Consider the following 13,887-nt stretch of genomic DNA (forward strand, 5'->3'; position numbering starts at 1 on the left):
TAATTGGAAAGGCTTAAAATAAATGATCATATGATTAAAAAAAGCAAGGATTGCCTGCTATTTGTTGTAACCCCTATTTCTGTAGTGCCCCTGTAGCCAGAGAAGCAGCTGTTCATTGCTGACATTCTCCCTGCCAGGCATTCCAACTCTGTGAGGTAATGGGCTACAAGCATACGGGCCTTCGCTTTAATTCTTTCAGCGTATCCTTCCGCATGGATAGAGAGAGGGGAACGCCTCCAGGAAAAGAAATTAAATGCACACACACAGAGGCACCCAGGGACGGGCGATTTGAAAATATTCCTGAGAACGCGATTTGCGCTCATGCGGCAGAGCGTCACATGAAAGGGGCCGCCTGGAGAGCTGGCTGGCACAGGTTTATTTTGTTGTAACATTTCCTTCCACCCCCCAGCTCTTTACCCAGTGGAATGATATCCAGAGCAAGTTTTTTGAGACAGGAAGTGAGGAATGTTTTCACTATGAGTGATCTGAGAAGAAGGTGGGTTAGCCGAGATAGCAGCTGTTTCGGACCAGAGGAACACAGCAAGTCAGTTCCCGAGGAATACAGATGATATGGCTCCGGGAGAAAAAGTCTGGGAGCGCTCTGGGTTTCCTTCAGCTGCACGTATGTGAAAGGAGACTTGGTGCCTTTGGATCGCTGTGCAAGGTAAGGGGAGGACAGCAGGCACAGTAAAAACATAGCGGGTGATCTTCTCCGCTGTGTGTGTAGCGTAAGGCTGAGGAGTTTCCAGCATTTACTTTTTGAAAAGTAAAGGCTGTGTGACTGTGATTCTGGAGTTAGGGGAGCTTTGAGATACGCACTTAGTGCTACTCTCAGTCCAAGAGTCATGTCAAAGATTAACTGGTAAAACAGAGGGAGGGTGATTATTTTTTTGGTTCCCCAAATATTTCTGAAATAAATGTATGTATTTCAAGCATTTGAAGTAATAAGAACCCTTTTTCACTGTCATATATTGTAGTTTTATTTTGATTACTGTCATTCATGCAGGTTGTTTAAAAACTCTTTGCAAAGTAAAGTGCTAATTATTGAGGTGGGAGTGAGAGGTGTAGGCAAAGGGGAAAGATACCACAGTGCTCAGTAATCACACATTTGTCTCGGCCACGTTACTGAAATTCTAATACAGCGTTTTTGAAATGACAGGATTCTGTTGAATTATAAGTATACGAAGTTTGGCCACTAACAACATTTTTAGCTGTTGCATGAAAATTCTAGGCTTAGTAAATAAAGGCCTGTTACTGTAAAGGTCATCAGTTGGATTTGTAACTCCTGGCAGTATGTAGTTAATTTTTACTAAAATAGCTTTAAAACACTGCAGGTGTGTCTCAATTTAAAGTAAAGCAGAAGGCAAATATGAGAGCACCATTGCAGAATGTGCAGCTGCTGAATAAAACCAGAACAGCTGTGCTTACAAGAACTACACATGGCTAGTAGTAGAAGATGCTGAATGCTACCTGAAGATACTGAATGTTTTTCATCAAACTTGCCTTTATTCTACAATGTTTTTTATATGTCAGGATTTATTTTTTGTTTAGTTGGTCCTTTATGACATGGTCTGAAAGTTGATTAAGGTTTCCTTGTTATAAATGTGTTTTGAAAGTCATGAGATTATTTTAGACATGTGCTGAGTTAAAATGAAATAATTTAGGGTAAATGCTCAGAGGTGCAATAAAAGCAAACAACCGATCTTAACCTGAAGAAACCTCCTGGCTGGCATGTTCTGAAAATTCTGCTCTAAACTTCTTCCTGTATTTGTGTTACTACTGTCTGCTCAGAGAAATAACTGTAAGTCTGAGAATTTCTCATGTCAGCATTAAATGGTTTGAAAATTTCACCTGTCTGGTCAGCTTATGCTGAATCATTTTTTTTCCATGCCCTTAGAATACTTTTTTAAGCGACTAATATGGACATAAAAGTTTGAAAGTCTTTCATACTCAGTGGTACTCTCTAAAACTTGAGATTAAAACAGCACTGCACTTCTGACTGCAGCTTTCAAAGAGAGGAGTAAGTTGGTTTTGCTCATTGCTGTAGCACCAAAGAAAGGGCCTAACTGTGCAAGGAATGTATTGGAAAATGGGGGATGGAAGCTTGGGGGCATGAGCTGAGGTCAGTCAGCCAAAAGTTACTCTGACAGGAATAAATCCAGTGAGAGATTCTGCTGGCAGTGGACGGACTACTAAAAGCTTCTGTCTGTAGAGCATTCCCTGCATGATGCTCAAGCAGGGCTGGATTTGGAGGATCAGAGTACAGAGCAAGTAATAGAGTGAGGATTCCCTGTGTATAGCCCTATTTTTCAGGGAAACCTATTATCCATTGTTATTTATTCTACAGCTGCACCCAAAAATAAATTATTTGGTGTTTGGGTCAGGGTTTTTTTCTTATTCAGCTAAGATTTTAGGTGGTATCTGTTGAAAACAGTGATTGTGTAGGATAGCAGAACTGCTTCCAGATTATCAGAAGCATGTTCATGAAATATGCCTCTAGTTATTCTTTGGAGTAGGGTTGCAAAGATATCATCGAGGAAAAATGCCATGCCGCCTCCCCTTTCTCCCCATTTTAGACCTTTAGTGTCTTCCTGCCTACCTTTCTTCTTTGCTCTGCTGCTTGCAAGGGAGTAGGGAAGCTGGTACTTTTCAGCCTAAAGAGTTTGAGGTTGTGTTGTATAACATTTAGTTTCTAGGTAAGTATACAAATGTCTAGGCAGTATGTGGTATCTGTTTGTTTATGGAGAGACCTTTGACTTTAAAAACAGGGGTGCTAGGAAGACTGCTCCTTCCCGTTCCCCCATTCCAAAGAAACGGGTTTCCTCATATTACTCCTGTATGGTCATCCTTAGGGTCCTCAGAAATTGAATTATGACTTTTAATATATGCTACTAATACCTACCAGCCTGAAAAATAAAAAAGTAAAATAATGTAGGCGGCTGGTTTCTTCCCCCTTGCAGTCGGGGCGGCGCTGCCATCAGAGGTCTAGGGGCAGAGGCGAGAGGAAACAGCGTGGCTTCATCCACGGCGTCAGTGCCTGCCCACGGGCACAGCCCACGCTGCTCCCGCTGCTCCCGCTGCCCCCTCCGCCTCCCGCAGCCCCGGCTGGAGCAGCCTGGTCAGGCGAATGAAATCCCTGCCTATAGCGGGGAGGTTGGAACTAGGCAATCTTTAAGGCCCCTTCCAACCTAAACCTTCTATGACAAATTTCTTAGACTGAGGTGTGTGCGGTAAGAAAACACCTAAGAAAGGACAAAGGCAAAACTTGGGATGGAGTTGACAGGAGAGGAGGTTTGAAGGTGTTTGTAAAAGGTGGAGAAATGGGTGACTCCCTGTAGGCTGGGAGTGAGTATGTTTTTCAAGGAAAAAACAGAAAATAAATAGTTCTCAGAATTTAGGTACTCTCTGGGTGAGGCAAAGCATGACCTGAAGCATCATGCATCAGTTTATCATGAGGAATAATGGTACAGCTAGCTGTAATTCAGGGAAAATTAGAGGGATTGCATTTTAATTGTCTGGTTGGAAATGGGTAAGGTGTGAGCTTTAATGCCTCCCTGCCTTTCTTTTTTTCTACTTAATCTTTTATGGGGCTTGGTTTTGCATTTAATCCAACAACAGATAGTGGCTGAGGCTGCACGCCACTCTGAAAAACAGGCCAGGTTGCTGCATTTGCTCCTAAAGAAAGTGGCTTTGTTCGGTATTAGAAATACCTTAGGCAACTTGGACTTCATAGGTGTATTTTATTTAAATACTGATTCAGTTTACAAATACTTATTTTAGTATATTGCAGCCACATTTGAGTCAGACTCATTATTCACTTGCAAGTTTAAAAAAAGGAAATCAACTTGCCAAAAACCAGTGTTGTCTGTGGAAAAACCAGAAACTCTAGTACTTATTTCATTATTTGAATACATAACAGCTCTGCATTTTGGAAAAGTAGACTGATTATTTAGATTTAGAAAAGATATACATGTTATTTATCCCATGTTACCTTTCCTCTTTCAGTCAAAGTATTTCTGATTCTTGTATTTATTCTCTTTCCCTTTTGCTCCTTACCAGGTAGGATTCCAGTGGATGTCTCTTCTGGTTGTTTTTTGGTGGAAAACTTGCTTGTCTTTAATGGATACTGCCGCTGCTGGTTGATCTCTGGAAACTTTACAGCTCCTTACCTGTTGAGAGGGGTAACCTCTGGTCTCCTCTCAAGGTCCCCGTGGTTGTAGCTCTTTAACAGAAACCATCTCTGGGGGAAAAAGAAGATGCCTCTACCTTTTGGGTTAAAATTGAAACGAACTCGACGTTACACAGTATCCAGCAAGAGTTGTTTGGTGGCTCGTATCCAGCTGCTCAACAATGAATTTGTGGAGTTCACGCTGTCAGTGGAAAGCACGGGCCAGGAAAGTCTGGAAGCAGTGGCTCAGAGGCTTGAATTGCGGGAGGTAAGTGAATTGTCAAGTGAAGGCATAATTTTTATCTCTGGGGGTAGATAACCTGTGTGGTAAATCCTTACCATGTAGGGCAGTCCGCTTATTTACTGGAGCAGCTGTCCTATGATCCCATTGTTTCTTCATCTTCTGGTCTTTTTGGAGACTTGGATTGCTCCAAAACAGTTGCGAACTTACAGTCAGACTTAGGGGATGTCCAAGGGGAGGGCATGTGAGAAGTGTTGGAGAATAAAGCTTAAGAGTGATAAACAAAGCAACTGTTTTTAAAACCTGACAATGCTGAAAATTCTGTTTGGAAAAACTTCACAAAGCAAGAAAAAAATTTCTACCTAAGCCACATGGTTAAGAATTACTGCAAGACTGGAGTCAGCTTTTAGATAGGGATATGAGAGAGTGTTATTTGTGTGCATGTATTTTTTTTTCTGATGGATTAGTGCTGTGAAAAGAACCTAAAGCACAAGATGTGATAAGTGTACCAGTGACCAACTATTTGTTTTGCTTGTTTAAATATCACAAACATGTTTGCAGACATTGTCTTGCAGTACGCATATAGGCATACAGATTGAGTGTTGGCCTCATGAGGAAACCTGGTTTGCACTGGTTGATTCTGTTTATATCTGTTCAACCTGATTTTTTCCCCAAAAATTCCTTGCTTGATATTTTGAGGGATCCTTTCGCCACTGAAATTTATTCTTCTGCCTTCCTTTCTTCTGACTATTTACGTATGTCTGTCTGGAGTGATTTCCTTCTGAAATGCTGAGCTGTGAAATGTTCATAGAAATCTACACAGCTTACCAACATATGAGTCAATGTCATAGTTTTATAATGTTGATGATCACAGTGGTTTCATGGCAGTATTTGAATGCTCTCAGTCCTGGATAAACTGACAGTACTCACTAGAGTCTCAGAATGTTTAGTTCATTTTATCGTCGTTGAACTGTGACAGCTTCTGCACTTCTGAGGGGCAGGAGAGAGAAAAACTAATAATAGAAGTTTAGTGTTGCTAGCATTGTTCTGAAAAATATGCTTTTGTTCTGTTGTGTGGTCCACCATAGAATGACGTTTTAATTATGGGATTCAAACACAGGATGAAAACTCTGGACTTAGGTAACCAAAATATGAGTAATTGTGAAAATAACTGACTAATAATAATGTTTGCATTTATAACTGTGACCTTTTAAAATGTTATCTTTCTATTGTCAAGCAATAGCAACTGCTTGAAACTGCTCAAATATTGAGCAAAGTCATTTAATACTTAATCCTGCAAGTATTTACTACTTTACGCAGCATGTATTACTGTAGGATCCTCCGTAGGAAATTCTATATACATAGTTGTTTTCAGAAATACTTTTTTCTATCTGGAGAATAGAAAATAAATGAAATAGATGTGAATCCATTAATCTCTATGTGTTCATTTATTGTGGTTGTTTTCAGTTGCAATATGCATTCTTATATGGTCTTCAAATTTTTTTTTTTACTGTGCAGTTACTTTGGAAAATGCAATTCTCTCCAATAGTGTGACTTTTTTGTTACCTCTCTCCTCTCAAAGGGAGAATTTAGCTACTCGTGTCTACTTAGGACATATCAGACATCATGTACTTAGAATTCAGTTATTGTTGTGTGAATGGATTTTGCTGATTTTATCTATCCACTTTCAGATGTAACTTCTAATTCAGCAGAAAATATAGAATTTTACTGTATTTCATTTGCAAAACACAAAGGCTTTGTCATCCTGAATGATGACTGCTAGCTTTTATTGAACTAATCGCAGAGCACTGGTGATGTAGTTTGTCTCAGCTACTCTTCATTATCTCTTTCTTTGGAGCCACTCCTAAAAATCTGTTAAAAAAAATATACAGCAAAAGATGCAATTCCCTCAATTAAGAGTCATATATCAGACAAAGGGAGTTGACAGTACACTATTGAACTCTGAGAAGATTCCTTCAGTCATGCATTCTTGCATGGATTATTTTGGCAGGAAAATGTATTGCAATAAAAGGGAATGGAAAAGAGGGATATAAATTACTTTCCAGAACTTGCATTCAAAAATTGTTGTTCTGACCTTAAATAGTCAGATTTGCCAAGCAGATACTGGATCATTCCTGACTGCTTGCTTAGTATAAAGTTTTCAGAAAGAAAAATTTGTTCAGCACTTTTCTTAAATCTGCAAAAACAACTTTAGTCCTCGATAGTGTAAAATACAAAGTATTTTCCATAAGATGTTGCATATTTTTAGTGCATCGAGCACCCTTAAAGCATGAAAAGTGTTAAACATGAGAGTATGAGTGTTTATTTGAATGCAGACTCGGTGCTGTTCTGAAATCCAAGGTCAGTCTCAGATTACTGTATATGGCCTACGCAGTCAGGACAGGCAGTTCCCAGGCATCTTCTAAACAGTTTAGTGCAGGAGGCGTGAGGGGAATCTCTACCTTTTTTTACACATTCAGTGGTAACATTTATAAATACCTCTTTCACTCTGGTGCACCTTGGAATTACTGAATTTGGGCCATGAACTAAACAGCTTGTTTTTAATAGTGTGCCAGCTTTTAAGATATTTGAGGTAGCAGATCTTTATGGAAATCAGTAGTCCCAAATTTATGCTTTGTGTGGCTAAGCACTATTTTTCTTTTGATTTTCCAGTTGGTACTTCTCAATTTCTAAGTTGTATGCTAGTATGGACACTGAGTTTAGGAAGTCTTATGTATGTTGACAATTTTATTTTTTTATTGAATGGTAAACTTTATAGAAAAGTGAAATGAATGCATTAAACTAAGGAGAATATCTTCTGGTATTCCCAGAATGTGACTCATCAGCAATGGGTGTGTAATCCAACTCTCTTAAACTAAGGAACTGGGGAAAGAAGCCAGAGGGAACAGTGAACATCAGTTACTGTGTAGCACAGTCTGTCTTTTATCTTGTGAGAGAACTATAACCAAAGTTGATTTATGCAAAAAACTGTCACAGAAAACCATTCTGGAATTACAAGTTTTGAAAAATGGCTGAGAGCTCTGGTTGTTAACTACCTCATAAAGTATTTGCAACACTGCTCATCTTGCATCTAGGGCATGAGTATACGAATGAAATTGAAAACAGAGATTTTTAAAATGTTCTAAAATAGCTAGATATCTATACAGTGTTTGACAGGAGGTAGTATGGTGTAACGGAGGGAGACGGGTTTGTGACCTGCTGAGACGACTTCACAGAAGTTACTGCAACAGGCAACTTTATTCATCCACTCACAAAACTCTTATACACTTCAAAAGCTGAATCCCTCCGCAGCTCTGCCACCTTGGCACTGATAATTGGTCAACAATGCTGTTTGCATGACAATGCCTGCTCTAATTGGCCGATTACACACATCTGTTGAGAGGGTGGCAGGAGCTGCTGACCTCATTAACTAGTCCTTGAAGCTACAACACGCTAAGTACAGAAACAAGTTCAATACACAACTCACACTTTAGATTTAAGAGCATATAAAATACCAACAATATAGCAGCTTTCTCTCTCTTGTTGAAGTTTCTTTTTTTTGTTGTTGTTTTCTAATAACAGTTCTAAATAAGAAAGAAGGAGTAAATTCTGCCACTGTGTGCAAGCAGAGCCTGACAACTGCAGATATGTGGTAGAGTACAAGGCAGAAGAACCAGTGGTAGGGAATTTCTGGGGAGAGTGTGTTGTGCATGTGCAAGTTCCTGTGTTTGTTTTGGACATGAATAGGGAAAGGAACCAAGGTTATCCACTTCCTGAATAACTCTGAAGTTCTGAAACAGTGCTTCAGAGATGCTTGAACTGTGAAGTAAAACTTTGCTCTGATTTCTAAAATATCTGCTCTTTTAGGGAGAAAACAGAAAAAAAAATGCCTTCAGTTCATTGTGGTGGTTTCTTTAATATGTTTTTCATATGAAAAGAGTGTATTTAAGATACGGTGGAGTGCAACCATAAATATTCTTACATCTATTTGTATCAGTAACCATATTGAATGGAAAGTAAAAGTTGGGCCAAGTCATTACAGAGGGGTCACTAACATAATTATGTTTATGGCTTGTATCAAGACCTGACAAAATTGTAGCTGATGGTTGGAGAAATAAGAGTGGAAGCAGTGCTCATAGTTGAAGTGCTGTGCTTGCCTCCCTGAACCAAGTTTTCCTTAAAATTAGGAAAGCAGAAATTGTCATGGAGGAATGTATATAAAAATGTAGACTTTCAGTGTGCAATCTGATTAGTTTAAAAGATGTTACTTTATTGAAAGACAAAATTGACTCCATCTAAAACATATATTAATTAGAAGTGTGCTATAATTATAATTTGGGAACCAAGATAAACTGAGGACAGAGCACTCAGGCAAAAATCATTAACTGCCTCAGTTCTTCCTTCCTCTGAGCAAAAAAAAAGATATACATTCAAATAAAGGATTTGCACTCAGTCTTATTATACTGAGCAGCACAAAATTAAGGCTTTTCCATGAAAGCAACAGTGGTAGCTAGGAAACCTTGCCCCGATTTCTTTAGCTTTTTTATAAAGTTATGTCAAAATTTGAATATACCATTAATTCTATTTTTTTCACTGTCGTGTGTGTGAATTACAGTACAGTTTTATACTCATTTCTACATAAGAGATTTTCTTTACTTCTGAAGAAAGTCATTAGTTTATTGTCTAGTATTTTTAAACTGCTTTGAAATTTGGCTTTTGCCTTTTGTAAAGCAATCAAAATTTAAACCTCTGATGAATGGGAACATGATACTCCTTCTAATGTCAGTGCTTCATAAGATATGAATCCAAAACAGTTTTGTGAGTCCATCCTTCTCAGTGCCTTGGACAGTGGTGGGAGAAAGTAACATGATTAAAAAAAAAAATCTACATTTCTGAGTCATGTTGATAACTGACCTCCTCCTCCAAGAGGTTAAAATGTGTCCTGGATATAATGTCTTTTGTGCACTATGAAGGGATGGCTCTTTAACTTATAAATTAGTCAGTTTACCTTTGCCAAATGTCCTGATGAGTAGAATCTACCTTGCATCTTGGAAGATTGTTTAATCAAGATATTTGAAGGGAGTAAAACACAACATATTGTGATTCATGCAGTGTTTTAATTTGAATAAACTAGAATACGTCAGATTATCTTGCAATGTATTGATTTTGTTTATTTATTTCTTATCCCTGCTATTTTGCTTCAAGATACAGTTGGCAATTACTTTGTTTAAATAGCATTTGTGAAACCCATATTAGAGTAGTTAGGAGAAAATAATTGTGTGCGTGGGTGTTGGAAAAAAGGTTTCCATTATGAAAAAATTAAGATTTAAGACTGACTTCTCTCTTTATTCATATAGCTACCCTACTAAATATCTCCTCCTGCAGCTACAGTTGAAGGGCTTGTCAGTGCTAGAACAATAATACAGTATAAGCAAAGAACCCTAAAGTGAATAGCTTCAAGATGAGAAAAAGGGAAAGATTTTTGTCAGTCCTCATCCTATTTCTGAAAGAAGAATAGGTCATGGTAGTATGTAGAGAAATGCAACTTTCCACTTGGTGGCTAGTACATAACAAGACTCATGGGGTTTTTTCTCCACCACTTCCAGAAAATCTTGGATCTTGTACATTGGCCCGCCCAGGCTGCTTCAAATCCTTTCTCTGCTAGAGACTGAGAAGTTATGTGGGGGAGGTTGTCTGCTGTGATAAAAATGGAGTTTCTGGAGAATTTTCAAGGCTACCTGTCTCCTTCTTAGCTCCTAATATTGGGTGTAGAGTAAAGCATTCACTTGGTATCTGGTGATTTTGCAGAGTACAAGATGATTGACCCAGTTCTGCTGCATATGGTTTATTTGAACTGTGGTGTCTTGATAGCAGGAGCTGTTTTGTATCCAAGCGTATAATGAAGCCAGACATGGTGGAGCCCTTGGGCTAACTGGGGTTTTATGGATTCGGCTGCATTATCCTTCCATAATAAGAAGGTGTTTTCAGCTCTCTGATCAGGGCAGTCTTATGACTTTTTTTATTTGTATGTACCAGTGTAAAAAAAGGAAAAGCCTGAATATATATTTTGATTAGATTCTTCTGAAAACCCTGTTATTGTTTTCTCTTATTTAGTATTTTGCCTTACATCTTAGGATTCCTCAGGTCACTGTACCCTTGAGGCAACTAGGTAAATTCATTATTTAGAAGGCACCATATAAGCCATTAGAAAACTCCCTTTTCCAATCTATTTGTAACCTATGAGATATTTTGTAGAATTTATAATATACGATATGGAAATTTACTGGGAAATATATTATTAAATATGCAAGTTCAAAGTAAACTCTGAACGCTGTATGCCTCAGGAGACCACTGAGGGTCGCATGGTCCCACCCTCTGCTCAGGAGGGCTGACTTGAATCAGGTGGTTCAGACATTGCCTAGCTGAGTTTATGTGCCTCCAAGGATAGAGATTTGGCACCTCTTTGGGCTATCTGTTCCAGTGTTTGGCTAGTCTTGTTGTGAAATTTTTTTCCTGATCTAATTGGAATTTCCCACGTTGCAGCTTGTCCCCAGTGCTTCTCATAGTTGCAGTGATTACTTCCAAGAAGACTCTGGCTCTGTCTTCTCTATACCCTACTCTTAGGTAATTGGAATCCACAATAAAATGTTACTTTAGTCTTCTCTTAAGACTGATCAGCCCCACTTCTCTGACTCTCGTTGTATACATCATGCTGAAAGATTTAATAGAGTCACCTACAGTAATGTAGTTTTATGACATTCATACCTGATGAAACTCCTCAGCTTAGTTTAGGAAGTCTGGTTGACTTCAGTCATGCAGTCACTCCTCTCACCAACTTGTGAGCTGCAATATTGTGTTGGGCTTTTGGTACTTTTGTGTTCTTAATAGCTCTTGAACGTTTATGCAAAAATGCTTACTATTCCTGTTGCTAGTGTCAGAAAGCAAATAGTTAGAGAGTAATCGCATAAATTATTTGTTCTTTTTATTTCTGTTTTCTTTAGAGGGGTTGGGTCATGAATAAGTCACTAAAATAAATGAACCTCAAAGTAGTATTAATCTAAACAGATTAACATATTTTAAGAATTATGTCATGGCATTCTTTTTAGCATTGGATCTTGTCCTGAGCTGCTAATAATAAAATGTTTTAGCAATGAATAAAAGTGGATTCTATTTTAATCAGTGCGAATATTCCAGGGTGCATAAGCTCCTCTGAAAACTCACAGGATCAAATTCTGCCCTTGAAGTAGAGTGAAAGGTTTGCATAGAAGTCAGAAGACCAGCTTTGGTCCATAGTATTTTGTTTGGCTTGTTTAAAGATATACTGGATTCCAGAGAGTATTTTAAAACGTGGAAACATTTTTCCTAGTCTGTTGTGCCAATTACTACTCAGTTCTGTGTGTAGGGAAGAAAAAGCAGTCAGTGTTTCACAGAAACAGATCTCTTTAGGTGATCGTCATGCCTTAAAATAGTCTGTACATTCAGTTTAGATTCAGGGTGTAGAACCAGGAGTATTTTACCTCGTGAGTTTGCAACAGTGGTGATGTTAACAGATGTTTATGCTCTTTTTCTCCTCACCAAGGCTGCAAATGAGTTTTTGAAACAATCGCTATATAATGTTTTGCATATTTTTAGTTGGTTTCCAAATGCATTTGTAGGACATCCTTTATAGAAGTCTTTCAGCTGTAGCTGTTACCCTTTGCTTTCAGTCTCTGCTGTGGCCACTGCTCTCACACAGAATGTTGTGGCTCCACATTTTAGATCACTCTCAGCCCGAGGCTGATGTGGTTGACCTGTCAGTTGAACAGGCTGGGCCAGTGCAGAAAACTTTCTTTTTTGAGCTGTTCTTATCTAGTGAGATCAAATAGCTCATGGTATATAGTTCAGCTTTAACTGTTGTTTTATTTTTTGGTCCACTAGTTTACTTACACATCCATTGATACATGCATTGCATTGATAACCCTCAGAAGCCACAGAAAGTCACCATCAGAGTCTGACTTTGACTCCTGTAACTGAGTGTGTGGTGTTAACAGTCCTGTAACAAAAGAGAAATACAATTTTTTATGTGTTCCTTTCCTTTCTCAATCTGCGGGAAGGATTGAGGAGCAATCAGTCATTCAGTACCTTTTATCCCTTTTGACATGTGATGTTGCATTGAACATAGTTCTTTTGTAATGGGGTTTCTGTGGTACTGCTGTTCAGTTTTTTTCCCTAACATCTTATGGAATCTTAAGATACTGTCTCCACAATATCCTTGTGGAGTGGTGGAGGTTACCCTACACATGATACTTAATGGTTGGGGGACTGAAGAATAGAAATCAAAGCAAATGTTGTTTAAGATATCAGAAAAATTTTTATGCCTGCACTGAGAAATTTAGAAAACAGTGTTTATAGCATTTCTATCCAGAGCCATATTCCTTTTGTCCTCTTGAGACTCAAAGCGTTTATGACTTCCTAAATTTGACTCTGCTTTCAGACTTCAGAAGTGATAAGCACACAGCATTTACCTGTGAAAAATTTGTGTTGTAAGGTTTGCTTTACAAGAGAACTCTGTTTCTGATGGAATATTCTGGTTCTCCATGGTGATTTTTAAACCTTCCCAGCCATGAAACTATTATATATATATATATATATATATATATATATATATATATATATATATATATATATGTAAGCATTCTGCACTTTCTCCCAGTATCTTCCTTTATACTGAAAAAGCTGCTTTTTTTGTTATATCAACAGTTGTAATTCAGTTTATGTTCTGTATTACAGCCTGTCTTTTTATCAGAGAGGTTCAGAGTTGTTTTAGAGTTTATAGAAGAAATCTTAAGGCTAAATGGGCAGACTTCATCCTAACATACTTAATTTTTATCTTGTGAATACTAATTTTTTCAATTGCATAATAACAGCAATTTTAACTTAGAGGATTTTTTTTTAAACATTGGTGGGGAAAAAAATTCCAAAGCCACCAAAACCCACTAACAATCACATAGAACTATGCTGATGCCAATGCAGAGAGAAGCAAAGAGGTACGTTTTGCCAGTATGCAATGTCAAAGGAGCATTATTCCTTAGAATTGGCTCTAATTTCCTACGTTTGCTAACATCCCAGAGAAACTGCTTTTATGGATAGATGGTTTTATTAATTTAATGCTGTATCTCGACTTTTATGCCCCAGATTACTTAATGGTCTGTGCTGATATTGGAGCATTGGATCTGTTGCTGTCTGTGAAGTTTGGGATGGGCCAGACCTGCCTGTGCTGTGGTTGTTGCACACATAGTCAGGCTGTCAGAGCTGTAAGGAATCCCACTTTTCATCCTGTTTAGACCAGAAACAAAGAAAATTTATGTTTATGAATTTCCAGATGTGCATACGGGCATGCGTTTGCAGGACTGTACTGAAGTGGCCTTTCTCTACTACCAGCTGTTGCTCCCTGATGAATTTCAAATCTGTCCTCCAAATTTTCAAAATGCTAGAGGTT

At 38.3% G+C, this 13,887-nt stretch overlaps 1 protein-coding gene across 2 annotated transcripts in view; it reads left to right on the forward strand.

Moving 5' to 3' along the window:
• Nucleotides 1-249: 249 nt before the first annotated feature.
• Nucleotides 250-13,887, forward strand: part of PTPN21 (protein tyrosine phosphatase non-receptor type 21) — a 45,692-nt gene continuing 32,054 nt past the window's right edge. For both annotated transcript variants that reach the window (XM_071557702.1, XM_071557703.1), the window contains exons 1-2: nt 250-664; nt 4,060-4,436. In XM_071557702.1, the coding sequence (XP_071413803.1) occupies nt 4,257-4,436 (180 nt within the window). In that variant the 5' untranslated portion in view covers nt 250-664; nt 4,060-4,256. The remainder of the gene's footprint in view (nt 665-4,059; nt 4,437-13,887) is intronic.

This window comes from Pithys albifrons, chromosome 6, assembly GCF_047495875.1.
Source record: "Pithys albifrons albifrons isolate INPA30051 chromosome 6, PitAlb_v1, whole genome shotgun sequence".
Taxonomy (NCBI): Eukaryota; Metazoa; Chordata; class Aves; order Passeriformes; family Thamnophilidae; genus Pithys; species Pithys albifrons.